At 36.4% G+C, this 21,066-nt stretch overlaps 1 protein-coding gene across 1 annotated transcript in view; it reads right to left on the bottom strand.

Moving 5' to 3' along the window:
- ENPP3 (ectonucleotide pyrophosphatase/phosphodiesterase 3) overlaps positions 1-21,066 on the bottom strand; it is an 81,312-nt gene that overhangs the window by 14,496 nt on the left and 45,750 nt on the right. The window contains exons 14-21 of the mRNA XM_004313332.4: positions 19,678-19,806; positions 19,263-19,294; positions 16,394-16,521; positions 10,695-10,761; positions 8,638-8,725; positions 7,139-7,317; positions 5,359-5,410; positions 3,603-3,757 (exon numbers count right to left, since the gene is read on the bottom strand). Coding sequence (XP_004313380.2) covers positions 3,603-3,757; positions 5,359-5,410; positions 7,139-7,317; positions 8,638-8,725; positions 10,695-10,761; positions 16,394-16,521; positions 19,263-19,294; positions 19,678-19,806 — 830 coding nt within the window. The remainder of the gene's footprint in view (positions 1-3,602; positions 3,758-5,358; positions 5,411-7,138; positions 7,318-8,637; positions 8,726-10,694; positions 10,762-16,393; positions 16,522-19,262; positions 19,295-19,677; positions 19,807-21,066) is intronic.

The raw sequence follows: 21,066 nt of genomic DNA, 5'->3' as shown, positions 1-21,066 counted from the left end.
GGAGGGAAGTTTATGTAATTTTAATGTGCCTGCAGCTATGGAAGTTGTGCTCAAACAATTCAGTTGGGCAAAATGTTTACTATTTTCTCAAAGTGGCATAGACTTTGGGTTGGGAGAAAAGGACCAGGATGTATTTAGTCAGAAAGTACTAAAAAAAAGTTACACGTTTTCTGCTAACTGAAAATCTTAGATGTGTTTCTTATATATCAAACTTGAACCCCCAAATATAAATACATCAAGACTGGGAAAGACAGGATATGGCCTACTTTATAAAGGTGAGATCATGCAGTAGGCAGCTCTCTAGAAGGATGGAGGGGAGGTATAGTCACATCATTTCTGAATCTTGGGCTCTTGAGAAAAGGCATAGTGAACTACCACCTTACTACCCCACCAATCCCCTACAGACACACACACATACACACACACACACACACACACACACACACACACACACACACACACTCACAAATAGTTTCATCCTTCCATCTGTTCAGAGTTCCTTAGAGTTTTTTAAGCCAGGGGATAGAAAGTCAGGAAAACAATAAATAGAATTCAGACACTCAGATGAAATCTGAACCCTAGCTCTCAAAATTCTTCGAGGGAAGTAGATGATAAGCACAGACAGGAAAGTGAGATACTTTCATTTCTAGTCTGGTATGGAGACAAAATAGAACTTAAACAAGAGATAAAACTATTTTTATTGAAGTTATATAGACTCTCCTTATCTGTAGACTGAATGTCAAAGCTAAAACATATTTATTTGAAGATTGGATAATTGTGATCTTGCCTTATGGTAAGGATAATTATACACGTTTAAATTATTTTTCTGGTTGTGATTTTTTTTCTATAGGGAAAAATATTTCTTATAGTGCAAAAAACAAAAACAAACCTTTTGCAATACACAATAATGTCCCTAGTTTTTAAAGACTCACAAAACACATTTGGGTCATAATTTACAATATCAGTGCTAACAAGCTTTAGAAACAAAAAAGACTTTGTAAAAATTTAGTTATGGGAGATTTTTCAAAGTGTACTAGATTTTCTTCTCTGAAAAAGCCCTTCAACTTCATATTCAATTTCTGAATTAGATATGCTAAATAATTGTAATTCTTGCTATTATTTTTAATTTTCCACCTAACAACATAAAAAACAATTCTCATCTTCCTACTGAGGAGGGCCAGAAGCAAAACCCTTATACAGTCTGATCAACCTTAATGGTTTTGAAGCAATTGCTGTAGGACTGTGATTTCAAATCACAGCTACTTCCCCCAAACTCTTCTGAGATAATAACAACAACAACAATTAGAAAACCCACCAAAACCACAGAAAAACAAAAGTTCCATAAAACTTAAAGACACAAGCCAATTGGATCCATGCTCCAAAAAGTGCTTATGTAAAGTCTGATTTTTCAGACACAGAGATGATTTATAACATTTCTATGTGAATCTCAAAACATCCTTGTATGTAATTTTCTTGAACCACGACATACTAACAGAGCAATTTCTGAATTAGAAAGCAGAAAATTGCTAGAATTCCATCCTCTCACATGGAAGGAGAAATACACAAGTAGTTCTGTGGGATCCTGAAAGGACAGGAACTTTGGGTAACAAAGAAGCTAGTTTTAAAACAATAACAAAAAAAGAATTGTACTAAACTCTTAGTCTGAGACCACTTGAAATCTCTCTGCCTTTGGTTTCCGTTAAAGCTCATATAAATTCAGGAATGCAAGACAGCAGGGGAAAGTATTAAACACATAAACATTCCCCTTAACTCCACATAATCCCTGGTACCTGGACTTTTCAAAATAGAGAATTGAATAATAAAACTGGCCTTGAATATACTGCCCCTTTCAAAATCAAAAACAAAATAGAAATTATTTTAAGGAATAAATAACTTCATATTATTGTTTCATAGTACGCTTCATAGCATGTTGAAGAAAATCACAGACAACTGAACACTGTGCATATTAAGAAAGTGATGTTGCCATTAACCATACATATGAACTCAGGTAACTTTGTAATATATTTGCTCACGTTGGAAAATAACATTAGTGCTCTCCTACCACTGACCACAATTAAACCATTGTCAGCGGGAGAGTTGACTTTCAGAACACATAAAGCCATAATTAGTAGTGGCAAAATATGCTTATTCCAGAAATCTTGAATTGGAACAAGAAGAGTAAATAAACTGGATACAACCAATCATTTCCTTTCCATAAAAAGAGATGGAAGATCTGTACCCTTAACAAGAACAGTAATAGGTAGGGGTTTGTCATCAGAATCTTTGTATATAAAATACTAAGATTTTTCTCTACAAAAAAAGCTTCCTGATTATTTATTTACCCTTCTGGTTGGAAGTACTGCTTCATCTTTACTTCTTTAAAAATAATGGTTGGGATTAATTTATCTGATGCATTCACTCAATAACCATTTACTGGGCAGCGGTACTGTGCCGGGGAATATGTTAAATAAAACCATTCCTGCCATGAAGGAGTGTTTGGGCTGATTTTTGGCAGACTTTGATTTTTGCTTTAATTTACATTTCCCTGATTGCTAATAAGTTTCATATCCTTTGGTTCATATCCTTTGCCCATTTATTAACTAAGATGCTTGCCATTCTCTTGTTTATTGGTAGAAATTTACTAGCGATTCCGGATCCTAATTAGTATTCTGTATACTCATCACTTGTTTCTTACGTGCAGTGCAAATATATTGTCCCAGCCATAAGTTCATTTTTTTGGTCACACATTAATGTTAATGTAGTAAATTAATCAGTTTCCTCTATGTAATTTTTGTTTTTGTTGTTGTTCTGTGTGCTAAGAAATCCTTCTCTATCCTGAGGTCATAAAAATATACACAAAGGAAAATACGGATTTGCTGTTCACATTTAGGTCTATAAATTCACCATCAATTTAATTTTGTATGTGGTGTGAAGTAGGGATCTAATATTTCTTTTTCTTATGGTAGCCAATTGTCCCGGTGACATTAATTGAAAAGGAGTTTGCCAGATAGTGAAAGAGGTAAGAGGATTTAAACAATTGGATTCTTAACCTCAATCTGCAGAGACCTGTAACATAGGACACCTATACATGTAGGTCTAGCCTGGCTTCTTAGAGTACTAGATCCTTTAGGGAAGGATTACCTCTTATTCACATTGTGTTTACTGTACCTACCATGGTACACAGCAGATAGTATAATATTTTAAAGTAATCAAATAAATAACAAAACCCTTTATAACTTAGTTACCATCACCTTTTAGGTGCACCCACCATATACTTGGGAAATACCAAATGAAATGTGTGCCTCTGTACTTCCTGTTGCTTCTCTTTGAAATCTTCTTTTCTACCTGCCATACCAATTAACCAATTGGCCTGTAAACACTCTGCTTTCTCCAGGCAAAACACAATGTGTTCCTCTTTTGCACCCATGTAGCACCTACAAGTACTTGTAAGTAAAACCTGGGACGTTGTCTTATCAATACAAGCCACAGGTCCATTGAGCTCCCTTTGGGATCTCTACTGCAAATCAAAATTCAACTTTTAGTATAGTAAAGAACTACAATTTCTTTCCAGCCTGTGTGAATCAATGGACACAGGAACTTACCGGTTTAGGGACTGTATATGAACTCCAAAGGGGCATCCTGCTAGTTTTGTCAAATCCACTGACATATTCCCTGTGATAAAGAAGACAGAGTTCCTTGTTCTTCTGTATAACCCTGGGCCTTCCAAATGGCAAATTTAGTTTCTCTGTTGTTTTTACTAAAATAAAAATAATATAAAATAAAAATGTTTGTGAAAATTAGCAAATGTTTCTATGTATAGTAACTACCCATCTCCGATGGATTATTATTTTCCAGGTACTCTGATAACTATTTTACATATGTAACCTCTTTTAAGTCTTACAACAACCCTATGAGGTAGGTGTTATTATTCCATTCTATAAATTATAAAACTAAGGCTTAGATAAATTACTTAGCTAAACAGCTAACAGTTCACGAGACATATCCGAAGAGATAAAACTTTAAAATCAAAAGCACATACTTTATAACAAAGATGACTTACTTTCGTAATTGTCCTAGGAAAGAAATTGGAATTTTATTAAAAGTATGCCTACTGTATTTATTCATTTTTAATTATCTGCCATTAGTCTAAATTCCACCAATTACTGATGGTTAAAAAATGTGCAGAGTATTCATGCCATGGAATAACACTCAGTAGATTATAAGAAGATTGTCAAAACAGCCAACGTATTTACTGAACTGTTACTGTGTGCCAGGCACCATTCTAAGTACACACGTATGTTAACTCATTTAGTCTTCATAACAACTCTAAAAGTAGGTATTTCCATTTTACAATGATGAAACAGGCCTAGAGAGCTCAATACAAGAATACTTGAAAGATAACAGGTTGATTGTAGTTAATAACACAGTATTGCACATTTGAAAGTCACTAAGAGAGTAAATCTTAAAAACCCTCATCACAAGAAAAAAAAAGTTTTTATAACTATGTATGGGGACAGATGTTAACTAGACTTACTGTGGTGGTCATTTTGCAATATATACAAATATTGAATCATTATATTGTACACTTGAAACTAATAAAATGTTATACGTCAATTATACTTCAGTTAAAAAATTTTTAAAGTAAAAAATAAAAGGGATAACAGGTAATAATCATATTGCTCCAGGGCAGACACCGTTCTACATTCTTTCCATGGGTTAGCTCTTTTTTTTTAATTTTTATTCTATGTCAGAGCATAGTTGATTAACAATGTTGTGTTAGTTTCAGGTGTGCAGCAAAGCGATTCAGTTATACATATATTCATGCATTTATTCTTTTTCAAATTCTTTTCCCATTTAGGTTATTACAGAATATTGAGTAGCATTCCCTGTGCTATACAGTAGGTTCTCGTTGGTTATCTATTTTAAATATAGCAGTGTGTACATGTCAAGGATTAACTCTTTCAATCTTTTCAACTACGTGAGGTGAGTACCATTATTATGGAAGAGACTGAGGCACAGAGAGGTTAAGTAATTTGGCCCAGCTTACACAGAGGGGAAGAAGTAGACATAGGACTTAAACCCAGGCAGTTTGTCTCTTCACATCTAAAAAAGTGAATAGGGAACTGTAGACAACGCACCACCATTTCAAGGAATTGCTGAGTGCTTGAGACCATCATAACTATTCCATGCTGCTACTGTTGTTATTAGACCTGGGGCATTTTTCCCTCTTATATATTGGCAAGAAAATCTTTATGTTCAAAAGAACCTGTAAGCTTATTTTGGAGAACCTCCAAAAGGCAATGTGGCATTCTGTTAGGTCTAAACATCGAAGACTTAACGTGCTTTCTATTGACCTACTTTCAGCTTGGGTGAGATTTAGCATTTGATTCACGCGGTCAAGGTCAGCACTCTGCAAGATAACGTGGGAGATGGGGAGAAAGTGAATCATAGTAACAACACATGTTTTAAAAGGTGATCAAGATTATTTCTGCAGTAGTCACATGAATGTTTTACTACAGAACAAAAAAGCCAGACTAACTTGAGTTTAAATTCCAGTTCTGCCACTACCTCAGAAATATAGAGACATTGCTACTCCCAGGAATACATTTGTTGTGTGGGAGTCTGCAAAGATGTAATTGATAATGGGGCAGATCATTCTGACCGTGCTGGAATCAATTACTAAGTTGGGATGACAACATCCCAGGGTTTCTCAAGCTTTTATATATATATATATATATATATATATATATATATATACACACACACACACACACACACACACACACACACACGAAACTCCCTTGAGAGTCTTGCTAAAATGTACATTCTGATTCAGTGTGAGCCCAAGCTCAGGGGGGCCTGAGATTCTGCATCTCCAATGAGCTTGCAAGTGATGCAGATGCTGATCCTGGGACCACACTGAGCAGGAAGGGACCTTCCTTACAAAGAAGAACTTGGGGTTTGCAGTCACATAGACCGAGCTTCTGTGACACTGGACAATTTACCTAACTTTTCGGAGCCCTCTTTATCTCTAAAGTGGGGAAGAAAACACCCACTTTATAATATTTATTATTATTACTTTAAATAGTGGTTCCATTGAGGTTATCTGGAGCAGTAGGAAACCCACACATTTACTCTGATTTTCAGGATGGATTTGATTTTTACTGGGAAGTTTAGACTTTTGCCCTTTTAAATCTTTTTTGGTTGGTAATTTACTTATGCATTTATTTCTGTGATATGATGTTACTTTGAGGATCAGAGAATGGAAAGCCTTCCCTGACCCCTGGCTCTAAGAAATAATTCTTACCTGAGGCAGCTGGTGTTTATTTAGCTTTACAGCCACCCTCGGGACTTGGCATCAAATGCACCTCGACATTAGCTTTAGCTTGATGGAGTCCCGATAGTGGGCTCCAATTCCATTCCGATATCCCAGCCCCACCCATGTGCTTTAATTCTCACAGCGGGGCTTGGTCCTTGCATTCTGAGCTCCTGTTCTGATTGCTTGCCTTTGGGAGACCCCTCTTAGCACTGGAATCTCACCTGGCTGAGAGTCTCCTGGGATCTGAAATCCTGCTGCTGAACTCAGCTGGGCATCTGATCCACTAAAAAGACCTTCCCAATGCTGACTGTCTGTCAGGCAGCCTCCAAGCGTCCTCTCATCAAAGGGTTCTTCACTACTACCCAGAAGAATACCTCCCACTTTAAATGCTAGGCTTCCTGCTGAGCAGACTCCGCAGCACCTACCCTAGTGGGTGTGTCAGATGCCAGATCTCAGTCCCTGCCCCCGCGGGCTATTTCTGCTCTGAAATAACCGAGTATGACCATCTGATTCTTAAGCTGTAAGAAAGATGGTTGATGAGGGAAATCAAAGAGAGCCCCAGGATTCCACTGTTTTGAACGATTACAGACAGTTAGCTCACCGTGGATTAACAATTGCCAAGTAGTGCTTTCCAGCTTACAAAACATATTCACATACTTAATCTTACAATGTACCTCTCATTTCCAGATAAGGTTCAGAGAAACCACATATTCTCTTAGTAAATATCTGAGCTAGAACACAAACCTGGTTGTTAGCTACTCTGGTTATAGGTGAGTTTGCCCCTTTACATTCTTATGGATACATGAAGTTATTACTTACACTTTGTAGCTCCGGGCATGAACATCCTAGAGTATCTGTGGGCACTGGAACAGTAAAGCCACAAACAGAAAACTTTGACACTTCTTCTGCATGAGATGGTTCATAAAAAGGCACCTTCAGAAGATAGTTTAAACTACCATGGGTACCATTGTTTGGTGCTGGTTGAATGTGTAGAAGATCTGTTTAAAAATTAAATTCAAAGTAGTTTTAAATTAGAAGGCAACAACATCTATGCAGAAGATGGGAGAAAACAAACACTTAGTGTTCACTTCCTTTAATAAATTCTGCTGCATACACCATTCAGTTTAGCAGCTTCCCCCTCCCCTCCCAATTTCCATACCTAGTCTTTCTAGAAAATAGGAACAGTTGCTGTAAATGAGCCATAGGAATGTTTATGAACTGTTTCTGTTCCTCCGGAGAAGAGCATCTCTGCTTAAATGATCACTTTGTGCCTTAAGTATATCATGGTTTTCTAGCATAAAAAAGCTACACTTTTAGTAAAAACAAGTTTAAAGAACTTAAATAATTTACAGTCTTACTTGTAGTATATTTATTTAATTATAGGAAAATACTCTAAGTACAGATACTTTTAAAATATTAAACTAGTGAATTTTGCTTAAAATTTAGAGAACTTTTTATAGTTTTTCCTATAAAAACAGAACATACAAATATTGCACAAACATAACCTTGTAAGTCCCTGCTGAGGACTACCAAAGAGATCTCTCCTAGAACTGCAATCTTAACTAGTTCTTTTTAAACCTTTCCTGGAAAGGGCCAGTAGCCCTGACCATAAACTCAGGCTTGGGAACAAAGAATTTAAGTTAATGCTACAACACATTATTTTTAAATGGATACTCTTTGGTCTCTAAGTTACATTCAATTACCACAGGCCAGTGGCAAGATGAAGAGTGACAACTGTGAGTGTACTTATGTTCCCAAATTCCTGTAGCTAAAGGTGAAATTGCAACTCAATTCATTGCCTTGCCTAGCTAAATGATGTGTGGTCTGAGGTAAGCACATAGGCAGGAAGGTAGGTTAGATTCCCCAAAACTCTAATTCTTTACTGTTTTTTAACATTGAGTGTAATGTGTCGATCCAAATAGGACTTTTTTACCATCCTTTTATTCCAGAAGCTTTCGCTCTGTAATTACAAGAAAATACTTCTGTTTTTTTGCTGTGTTTTCCCTGCTCTGAAAAGTTGGAAGTGTAATTTTATTTATCTAAGTTCTATTAAATTAAATTTTCATGTAGTAACTAACAGAAAAGTTGGTCTCCCAGGGTCTAATGTTTATCATTACTAAAACAAAACAAAATGAAAAGAACTCACATTGACCGCTAAATAATTCTGAATAGTAAATAATTCTACCTCATCTTTTCTACTTTCCATCTCCTTAGGACAGAGCATCTACTTCTGGGATTCAATTTATCACCAGCTTCAAAATTCATATTTTTAAAACTCAATTCATGTATGATTGTTGAAGTTATATAGGTATACTTACCACACATTAGGTTATAGATTTCAATATTGTCAAACGGCTCAACTTCAGTCTGCTGTTTAAAACTGGGTCCATGTGCCAGAAAGATAGCCTAGGCAGTAATAGTCCACCTGTTACTAGATGCCATGTAATCTCAAAAACAGATGTTGGAAGAGACACAATTTTCTTTTTCTAACAGCTCTTCTATTTGTATCTTAAGCCTCTTTAAGAATTCCTTTCCAGATTTTTTTTTAACAGTATGTTTTTTTATTATTGAAGTACATTTGCTGTACAATATTATAGGTTACAGGTGTGCAATATAGTGATTCACAATTTTTAAATGCTCCATTTATAGTTATCGTAAAATATTGGCTGCTTTCCAGCTTTGAAAATGATTTTTGCAACGTTTCCACCTGAGATGTTGTACCAAGTCCAATCAAATATAATCCATACTGTGTTTACTTCTAAATCCACCTGCTTCCATAGCACCTCCTATGTCAACAGACTAGGAGAATACAAGCAACACTGGACAACCGATGCCTGCACAATTCTACAACATCTGGACAACAGAAATTAGACATTCATCATACAACATCATATATTCTTTTTATACTCCTTTCTTATCATTGTTCACATATGTTACTACTACATGACAAAAAATGTTGACATTTCTAAGTATTAAATATTTTTGCACAACTTATACTTGCTCACTGATTTCTCAAAGACATCTCTTATTTACTTTTAAGATGAAGAGACCTAAATATTTTTATTTATGTTTAAATAATTAAAGGTAACCTTATATTATTTATAACAGATCTAATTTGTTTTAGATTCTAAATATCTAGAAGAACAGTATCAAACACGGATAGGCAATTCTCTTCAGGCTACAGGAATATAAATATACACATATATATTTTCCCAAGATAATCAGCAAAGAATTGGAGGCATAGGTTTTTCTCGCAGTAATTAACTCAATTATCAAATAGTACCCTAATTAATAGAGAAGGCAGAAACTTCTCAAGTATTTACAAAGAGATATAATTCATCATGACAATGTTAAGAGGCAGTATATTCATATACAGCCTAACACATTTTTCTTTCTTTGGAAAGGGGCGTGTGTGTGTGTGTGTGTGTGTGTGTGTGTGTGTGTGTGACAAATGGAACTAGATAAGACAATCAGGTTGCAAAATCATGAAGCTTTACTGAGGGGGGAATATTGGCTACACTTTACTCATGGGCTCTTTCAAATAGTTTCCTCCCTGGGCTCCAAGGACAACACACTTTCCTGGTTTTCTTCTTCCCTCACTGGCTCTACCCCTAGGTCTCTTTGCTAGTAACTCTTTGTCTCCCAATCTCTTCAAGGAAAAGTGCTTAAGGCTCAGTACTTGCTCTTCTTCTCCACCTACACTCAATCCCTGAGAATGTTATCTAGTCACATATCTTCGAAATAATTTATATACCCAAAACTCAATTTTTCTATCCCTTTAGGTAGACTCTCTAATTGCCTATATGTAACATCTCCACTTGCATGCCTAATAAATACCTTGAATTTAACATATCAAACTAACTCTCCCTCTTTCCTCTCCAATCAGCAGCAGCCATGGTCTAATATCCTAACAGCCTAACAAAAGTTCTCTCACCTCCAACATATCAGACACGTTCCCATCTTAGGCCCTTGACACTGGCTGTTTCTTCTGCCTTGGACACCTGTCCCCTGAATACTTGAAAGGTTAATTCTTGCACCTTCTTCAAGTCTCTGCTCAGCCGTCATCTCAATGAATCTTACCATCTCCATCTTAGTTAAAGTTGCACCCTGCCCCCATGTCACCCCAAAACACCCCCAATTTCCACCTACCCTGCTTTACTTTTTCTTTATTTCCCGTAGCACTTATCTCCTAACATACCAGCCATACATTGCTCTGTTATGTCAATTGGCTATATCCATCTGTTAGAATGAAAACTTCATGAGGGCAGGGGTCTTTATCTGTGTTGTTCACAAAGGTATTCAAGAGTCCTGAACATTGTCTGTCACAAAGTAGGTGCTCAATAAATATTTGTTTAAAAAAAAAGCAGTAAGTTACCTCCATGCTCTTAAACTCATTGTTATAACCATGGTTGCCTCCTCCACAGGATGAAAATGGTTTAGTCCTATAAAGAAATAATATTATTACACTCTGATGAATCTATTAATATGAGACCTTATTGCAAACTGAGCGTTAGTGGATTTTGATGTAGCCTCTCCTTTTATATAAGTAAAATTTTCTGTCAACAACAGCATAAATATATTTATTTTCGTGCTCAAATTCAGAGCCACAGAGGAACAAAGAGTAGTAGGAGAGAAGGAAGGAGAATTCCAGTATCTATAAATAGAATTCAAAGTATTTGGCTTTTAAATATTAAAAGAAGGATATACAAAGGCACTGATTTTTAAAAACTTTGTCTTCGGGCTTACCTGTACATTTACACATCCATGTCTGTGTGATTAAGAGTAGTTTGATTAATATATTATGTTAAGCGTTTCAGTGCTTTAAAAATAAATCTTTGGAACTGGGAAAAAATATCAATTCCTATTTTAGGTCAGAGATATCTAGGGAAATAATATGAAAATATGAATAGAGAATACTCAGGGCAAGTTAATTATAATACTTGGGAAGGAAAAGCCAGTATATTCTGTAAAGTCAGAGTTTAGTTTTAACTTTTGGGATTTTCTTCCATAGGTTGTTGTTCTATTACTTGAAAGACTTTTCAAATTTAATTCATTTGTATTTTGCCTACATTTTCACATTTTAGTCTTTGAATTGAGCAGTATTAGCAATTTTATATGTAGTTAGTTTTTATACTTGAAAACAAAATAGTGATAAAGGAACCTAGATTTTTTTAAAGCAATAATGTTATACAGGTTCAAATTAGGCCCCTAAAGGGAAAATGACTAATATTTCCAAATGTTGGCCTTAAAAAATATCTCTCATTTGTTTCCCCAATGCCCAGCTCCCAACCCCTGGGCAAATACACACACACACACACACACACACACACACACACACACACACACAGGCACAGTTTTTGTTTTTTACATTGTAACCCTAATTGAGAGCAGGACTTTAGTGTCTTAAAAAATCAACTTTTAAAAAATTCATAACTGATTCTCACTCAGGTTAAATAAAAAAATAAAAATAAATCACAAAATAAAAAATAAATCACAAAACTCACAAGGCCACACTCAACTCTACCCAATAGAGGGAAGAAAGGAGAAACTAAGTACCACCCAGAATGGGGAAAGCAAGAGTAGTCCTTTTAATAGGGGGTTTAAGTTCAGTTACTCTGAGGTGCCAGTTCATGTCATCTTAGTTAATGCCAATAAAATTGATGGTATGAGGTAAAACTTGTTCTAAAAAATATTTTATACTTATTCCATATATATTTGGTTCCCCAAGATTACTGGAGCTATTTGATTGAGTATAATTAAGTTTTAAATTCTGTGTGGGAAGCTAGAGTATTCATTAATGAGAGAAAGGAAAGGTCTTTTGAACTAAGCCATAGGTAAAATTCTCTAAAATTGATCCTTTATCTTTCTGTTTTCAGATAAATCTAGTTTTTGTTGGTTTGTTTTTATATTTCCAATCCCTAACCCATCTTCATTAGAAAACTTTAGTATTACAAAACCATATTTGGAAGCAAAAGATAAAAATATTGTTAGAAAAACCTCTCTTTTTTATTGCTTTCCAAGTGAAAACTTTAGAAGTCTGCTTTTCTAATTGCTCACATTCAAGCTTTCCAACCATTAATTTGCCTCTGGAAATTACATATGGAAAAATGGAAGCTGGCAATTGGAAAAGATGAGTTGATTTTATCTTTCATAATTTAGCTCAACTTCCAAGTACTATCTAAAATCTTTTGGAACAAATCTCTTTTATCTTCTCCATGTCTAATTAATAAAGTCAAAATTAAGGCCCCGTTCCTCTGCCACAGCTGGGACATGACACACACGGGCAATGAGCAAGTCTTCTCTCCTGATACCCAGTTAGGTGCCAAGTCCTATCTTTCTCTGTCGTACCTGTCACATTTCCCTCGCTTTCCTCTACTGCCACCATTCTAAGCTAGATCTGACCTGAATTGGTTATCCTGACTCTGAACTCCAAAATCTTCCCACATAACTCATACACATACACACACCCCTAATTGTATTTAACCCTATATGTCCCTGCTGGAAATGGAAACATATATTTTAATGAGTACAAATGGAAGACAGAATATAATGAACTGGTACTATTCTGGAAAATCTGGGTCATAAGTTCACCATACTTTCCCAAAAGTGTGCTGACTAGTTTTGCCATCCACTACAGCTCCACAGCCTCCCTTGGGGCTGTCATCACGCTGAAGACTGGGTCACAACACATCTTTCTAACTGGCCTCCCTGCCACTTGCTTGACCATCCTCCTCCATATGGCAGCTGGAGTGAGCTCTCAGAAATGCAAATCCCAATATATTCACCTCCAGCCACCTTGTATCTCCCAGTGGTCTCCTACTCTTTTCACAAAGTCACACTCTTTAGTCCTGACAGATAAGGTCCTTCATGCAGGAGGACCTGAATGAAGGCAGCTTCATTCACTAAGTGCTCTAGCAAAACGGAACTACTTGCAATTCATGGAATCTAGTCCCTCTGCCTGGAAACCTGACCCTCTGTTTCTACCTTTCCTTGCCCCAGAGCTGCTACTGACTTAAAAAAAAAAAAAAAAAGGGACTTCCCTGGTAGCGCAGTGGTTAAGAATCCGCCTGCCAATGCAGGAGTCACGGGTTCGAACTCTGGTCCGGGAAGATCCCACATGCCGCGGAGCAACTAAACCTGTGTGCCACAACTACTGAGCCTGCACTCTAGAGTCCGCGAGCCACAGCTACTGAGCCTGTGTGCCACAACTACTAAGCCTGTGCTCTAGAGCCCGCGAGCCACAACTGCTGAGCCTGTGTGCTGTAACAACTACTGAAGCCCGTGTGCCTAGAGCCCGTGCTCTGCAACAAGAGAAGCCACTGCAATGAGAAGCCTGCGCACCGCAGTGAAGAGCAGCCCCCACTCGCCACAACTAGAGAAAGTCCACACGCAGCAACGAAGACCCAATGCAACCAAAAATAAATATAAAAAAATAATTTAAAAAAAAAAGGTGCTCCACTGCTCTGAGCAGAGAATTCAGAGAAAGAAGCAAATCTGAGAAGACACAGCCTGGCAGTGCTCAAGGTGTGGCAAGCAGAGGTGTGCCTTCCAGTAAGGAAAAGGGGTCCTTCTCCTCTGCAGACACAGCCTGTCCAGGCTTGGTGAGCTGAACAAGGGTTAGATTCCCGCTCCCACTCGTCTCCTTGGTTGAGTGCCTCTGTACAATGCACAGACTAGACAACTGCACAGGGAGACCCACTTATGTGACAGCATTTAGCCTAACCCATCCTGAGCCTTCAAAACCCAGAGCAGGAATCACACCTATGAGGAAGCGTTCTCTGACATTCTCTGGCATCCGCACCTGGGGTGTGAAATCACTCTTTGTTTCCTTGTGCCTTGTACTTGATCCCAGTGCAACAGTTGTTACACCTGATTATAACTGTTGTCATCCTCCCTCCCTGGGTGAAGATCCTTCGGGTGGGGACTGTGCCCATCTCCATTTCTTAGAAATGTGCCTGGACAAATCGATGATTTGTCAGTTTCCAGTCATAACATAAAAAGCTATTATTCATGTTATCTAAAAGGGAACTTTAACATTACTTCAACTAGTTTCAAATAATTGGGTTTCCCCAAATTAGTAAAATCTAACACATTTTATAAAGGGCAAAATAAGGAGGAAAAGGAGGAAAATAGATTACACTAAATTTGCTATAATTTGAAAAGGTAACCTAGTTATCAAATATTGAACATTATAACTAAAGATGACATATTTTAACTTAGAAAATAGGTAGCCTGAGACTCATGTGTTAAGGGTTGGAGGTAGGATACACCCAGGACTTAATCAGATGAGACTTCCTGTTGCTCTGATTGGGGCTGTAGTCAGCATTTCTTCTGATGTAAGTTAGTTTACGTTGTATACGAATAGCAAGAGAATAGTAAAACCAGGTTCGTCTTGTGTTACAGATGAGACAAATGAAGACCTGAGATATTTATCTGGGCAAGTTCTCACAACAAACTAGGTGCGGAGCCGGGACTTGAACTCTGGGGCTGCTGCTCTATGTACATCTGACTGCTAGCTAGTACATGTACAAAGCTCACAATTTGAGACTGAATATTAATGTGTGAAACCCAGAGGTATCCTGGTGGCTGGGCTCTCCTTCTATAACCCATAGTCCATGTTGTTGAACTGATGGGCACCTTCTCATGTTGCACCATTGGTCTCCTAACTCCTTTGATCTCATACCCTCAACAGTAAATATCTGGAGAACTCACTCACATTTATATATTACATACACACACTGCTAAAAATATTATATATTTAATGTTAGTAAAGCTTAATTTATCTCACGTAATTTAATCTTCTTTTAGAGAATGCTGTCCTGACCCACAGGACAGCCTTCTAAGCCAAAGGGCTATGAAACTCCAATTCCAAGAAGAAAGGCTAGTGTCATCTAGTGGCCACGTGTTAAACTGCACACTCCCTGGCCTAGCGGTGCCCTGCTTGGCTTTCCTGTTATCTCAGTGAATAGACCCTAGCAAATCTCCATTTCCTCATCCTGCACACATTTACTATGTTAGAGCCCAACTTCCTCTCTTCCTTTGTCTCCTCTTCCTTTACTAAACATATCTTTTATTTATATCCACTTATGCATATGGAAAAAATACTGGAATAAAATACAAAAATAGGGAATGTGAGTTAAACTACCAGATAGTGTGTATTTATTTGTTTACTGGCTTATTATCAGGCTTCTCCATTTGACAAGGAGGGCAGGAATAATTCCTGTATCCCAAATGCCTAGAACAGGGTTTCGTACACATATAGCAAGCATCAAGAACATTTTGTTGAGTCAATTAATTAATTGGTTATTTGGGGATAGAATGATTCAGAATGCTTTATATTTTCTCAAAATGGCCTTATATTTTGCAAATGCTCAATGATCAATATGAATCACAATTATAGCTAGAAAAAAAGAAATGTTACAACTAATTGGTTAGCTTGGCCTTACAGCCATAAGCATGCTCCTTCAGAAAAACCACAAAGATGACAACGAACTTAAAGAGCTATCTAATTCATTACTCATTACCAGCCTCTGAGACAACTGATGCCATCTTTATATCCTGTCTGCCACCTAAAGGAGACCACAGTGGTCTCAGTGGTTAAGAATGTGCTGGTTCTGATAATCTCTCGACAGTCAGCCTTCTTCCTCATTCTCATCTACATTGTAAAGATTAGTAGGCTAAGACGGGCAACCTCGTAACAGTCATTTCAAATACAGAAGTGCTAGATAGCATATAAAAGGTCAAGAAATTGTCATACTCAGGAAAATTCATGTGATCATAATAGCAGGGTAAGGTCAGGGAAATTTATAATGAAAGATGGCTGTTAAAAGTATTACGAGAGGGCTTCCCTGGTGGCACAGTGGTTGAGAGTCCGCCTGCCGATGCAGGGGACGCGGGTTCGTGCCCCGGTCCGGGAAGATCCCACATGCCGCGGAGCGGCTGGGCCCGTGAGCCATGGCCGCTGAGCCTGCGCGTCCGGAGCCTGTGCTCCGCAATGGGAGAGGCCACAGCAGTGAGAGGCACACGTACCGCAAAAAAAAAAATATTATGAGATAAGTTAACAGACACACAGACCTCACAGCCTGCCACTGTCGATCCATCAGAAGATGAGCTTTGTCAATTCTGACATTTTTGGCATAGTGTAGGCGTTTTGGCAAATCAGGAGTCAAATAGGGTGTGAAATGCTGATCAGGTTTTCGGCACTGCAAAAGAGGTAAATTATTTCTTCATGACACCTATAAGATATGCAAACTAATTCAACAATTTCACCTCCTAAGATGATTTGTTAAACACTTTTTAAAAGTAAGAGGATTTAAGCCTGGCTAATAAAATAGGAACATTAAACTGATTATGTGTAGTTACATTCTCTAGTTATATTGTTTTTAATTGTGGCAACAATATTTAAGTTCTAATTTAACATATGATGTAAATTATATTGTTTGCTGTCTGAAGTTTTATTCTTGTATATATACATTAAACCACCATAAATCTCCCCTCCTTTTTCGACAGAGAATAAATATAAGTTTGTATTTAGAGTGGCAATTACAAATTTGGAGTCTAAATTATACATGAAAAGTCTTATATAGACATTAATAAATATGAGTAAAAAATTTTTAAATTAGTTAAATTGCACCAAAAATCCCTTCACAATTGACTCAATTTACCCTTTAAATAACCTACATTTGCTTAATTTTCAAATCAAGTCAATAGTTTTTGAAATCTAGTCCAGTTCTCCCACTTGTGAAAAATTCATGGGTCTCTTCACAAACTGGAATGAAATTTTATTTCTTAATAATAACTGCTGTTAACTAGATGGCGTATTTAAAAACTTGGTAAAGGTGCAAATCATACTGGTATCTATACATGTAAAAAAAGTGAGCAAATGAGAAATAGAACTACAAAGAACCTTTTTCTCCCTCGACTTTTTTGAGAAACAACAGAAAAAAAAAAATACAGGTGAGGATAAGGGGAAATGAATTGTTTTCTACTTGCTCAGTTTCTTATTTATTTTAAGCCTCAACAATCTCATAAATATTTCAAGTCTGTGTCACTATTATCTCATGTTCAATTTGCATAAGAAAAAGAAGAGACACTACAAAATTGATTTTAAAAATTTAAAAGAAATACAGAGAGTAGGAGAGTGAAGAGAGTTATAGAATGAAAAAGGGCAGAGAAACTTATTTATTGCACAGATATTTCTGCCAGATATTTTTTTTTCTTGCCTACTTTTCCAGTCTTCTTATTTTTCTACGTTTTCATTTATCATTACTTCTTTCTTAAGCCGCTATTTTTGTAACTTCCAGGCAAGCACACTGTGGCAGCTGCTGAGGACGCAGCTTCCTCAAAGGTCCAAGGGACTAGAATGTGCCCTTAAGGACCGCCGATCATTTGATGAGGCACACTTTGCTGACTGGATGTACAGCCCGAGTAAATCCAGAGAAAACTTGTGGTACACTGCCAACCTCTGAAGAAGTATGGGGTTATTCTTTGCATCTGAGAATTTGAGATGAAGATGCTAGAGTTGAGATATAATTTTGGTCCTTTTATCTAAGAACAAAGTTGATGCTGCTGTCTGTCATGCAGCCAGAATGTGTGGAACTTGCCACTTCGTGTTTGGTTATGTTTGTCCAATATAAGCTCAATATAGGCCCACAAATCAGCATTCCTAGAAATATTGTACTACCACTTGGAACTTTTCCCTGGGAATAATGGGCTACTTCATAAAATGATAGTCCATTTCCTCAGGGCTCTGCAGCTCCAGGCCTGGTCCTATCTGTGATGCCATGTAATGGATTTCCAAAGCCTGCGGTATCCAATCCCTTTGCGCCACTAGGATTATTAGACATTTGCCATCATTTCACCAATAGGACTACAGCTATATGGATCATGAGGTGATGGAAAAAAGGGAAAATGATATGTGGATTTAGAGAGTCCATTTGCTGGAAATTCTCCACTACCCTTCCAGTCAGCATGGGCACATTCCAGGTACACCCTTCACCACCTTCACCAGTAGGGAGTGAGATGACCCATCATGCTTACTCAAGATCAGAATATTAGGTGTAAGAGACAAAAGGAGTGACTAACACTAAAGAATTTCTGCTCAAGCATTCATTCTTACTTCAAAATTGCAGTGGGTCCCAGGTTATAGTAACCACTCTTTCCCCAGCGTTTCCTTATTCACATTTTCAGCGTTCAATGATTCACATTTTATTCTCACAGTTTTTACTATGTTTGCATATCGCCTATATGTAAATAAATCTAGCCCTATCCCAAGCCATGGTAAACTCATGAATCCATATAATAGATGTATATTTGCAAATATACTTTAAACATAGAACCATTAAAACCACCATAGAAGAATATTTTATTAATATTAAATATTTCATTTAATATAATGGTGGTTTTATATATAATATAAAACAAATAAATATTTCATTTAATATTAAAAATATTAAATATTTTAATATTTTGACCGCTTTAAGCTATCTGGAATTTGTCCTGCTTATTTACTTACAACCTGGGATACAAGAACCAATCAAAAGCAGTTGCAATTATACTTAAGGGAGTTGATTTTTCTGACCTGTACAAAAAGATCTATAATATCTGTGCTTCACTGTTTTCCAATATTAGATCATACAAAAAATATGAAAAATGATGCCACCTGAAGCTCACTAGCCCAGCTCCTTTGAATGAAACATCAGCCCATTCAATTCAGGAGTGAGTGCCTCCGATACCCAAACAAATTTCCAATGGCGGTGTCAACTCCAAAATAAAAACAGCTAAGGTAAAACCAACTGACAGGAATTTAAAATAAAGTTGATGGAGGTTTAAGAAATAAACTACAAATGGCTTGGACTCGAAAATATAGAATACAGCTTTCTTGAAACTTAGATTAAAGACATCCATTAATTTAAACATATGCATTAGAAGACTGTATACTTACACTGAGGTTCCTAACAATTTCTTCAGAATTAACTGTTTCAAAAGAAAAAGAAGTAAATCACATTACAACTGATACCTGACAACTGCAAAAAAATATAAACAATTCAGGTGAATTTGACACAGACATTTATTAATGACTGTGATCTGGTAAAATTAAGTAAAAAAGTACTTTAAGCAAAGAATTATTTTAGCATTTAAGAATGGAGTATATTTTAACTTAACAATATTAGATATTACCATAGACTTTAATGACAGACTGTAATTAAACATGGGATTTTCTCATTTGCTTCTGTGTGGTCTTCCCAAGAGGTGAGAAGAGGGGGCCTGGGAATCCCTGCATCCTCAGAATCAGGAGGCTATGGTTATTCGCTTTCAGTATTACCTTTATTTTTTTCTGTGGTCATCTTCATACTTACAAGTAAAAAAATCATGAGGTATATTCAGAGTCCTGATGCGGGGGGCAGGTCCTCCATACATGTAGAAGTTTGTTTGGGAAAAATAATTAGTCATATATTCTACTTTGTCACAATAAGTCTGATCCATTCCTGAATTAAAAAAAAAAATTATTCACTGAATGTATAAGATGGTAACGATCGGTTGTCTTTGATCAGATCAAATAGGAGATATTTTATGTTACAGATCTCAAACCAAGTTTGACTGAGAACCTTTACAATTTACTCAATTATTTTATTCTAATTAGCAGGCCTTGAAAATCCTGGCAGTGGAAGACAAGGATCATGTTTATAAGAGAAGAACAGATAGGAATTATAAACAGATCATCTGTTCAATGTAGATCTGTTAAAGTAATTTCGAAGAAGAAAGTTCTCTGTAGGAAGCTAATTAAACCTTTATAACATCTGATTTTACATAAAGCAACATGATATATTTTTAAATCAAAAAATAACATGCATTTTTATAAAACAATACATTAAGCAAGAGAACAAAGTCTAGATAATTTTTACTTTTCATAAGTGTATTATTTAAATTTATATAAGAAGCATATGCTTTAAAAAAGAATTGGTAGTTAAACCTTTTTTATTTGAAGATTCTTCAGACTCCATCCATATTTTTATTATTTTTACCATTCATTTTATTATTTTTATATTTTATAATTTTTTAACAAAATATGCATTAAAATATTTTCTTCAATTTTAAAACAATGGGTCAAAGTATTAGGGAACCATTTTAGAAACTTAAAATAAATTACTATGTCTCACATTATCTTGTTGTAAGATATAAACAATATTCTGCAGACGTGTCCCTTTTCCTCTTCTCACCCCATCTAGATTACCCTGTCTAGAAAAGGTCCACTTCTGCTTTACGTACTTCCTACCACACCACATCAAGGAAAATACTTGGCACTGAGTTAGCACTTAAAAAATATTTGTTGAATGAATGAGTACTTTAAAAGTGAGGTTGCAGAGGGCATGACGTCTGTCTCACTTCTTTTAATATTCAGGTTGACGGAAATGGAGAACTACCCTCAAGCAGAGAAATGTGGAGTGACAGGACTTTATAGAAGTCTATTCACATGACCAAAAAAATACACAGAACATGGTAAAACTAGCCAATTCAGCAAACTGCAGCCAATCTATATGAATGAATCATTCACTGAAAAGAAGACACTTTTTATGATGACAGCCCAGCCACATCCTTGTTAAGTACTACTAACTCCAAATATATAGAAAATTAAGTGTATGGATAGATTTTTCAGAGTGAATGTTAGAATAATTAAACTAAAAGTATAAATTTTAGTCCTCTATTCATCACAGCCTACTACAAAGCTCATTCTTTGCTCATTTAAG

The sequence above is a fragment of the Tursiops truncatus genome, chromosome 12 (assembly GCF_011762595.2).
Source record: "Tursiops truncatus isolate mTurTru1 chromosome 12, mTurTru1.mat.Y, whole genome shotgun sequence".
NCBI lineage: Eukaryota > Metazoa > Chordata > Mammalia > Artiodactyla > Delphinidae > Tursiops > Tursiops truncatus.
Note: the sequence above shows the minus strand (reverse complement) of the source record. Positions and strands in the feature narration are given on the sequence as shown.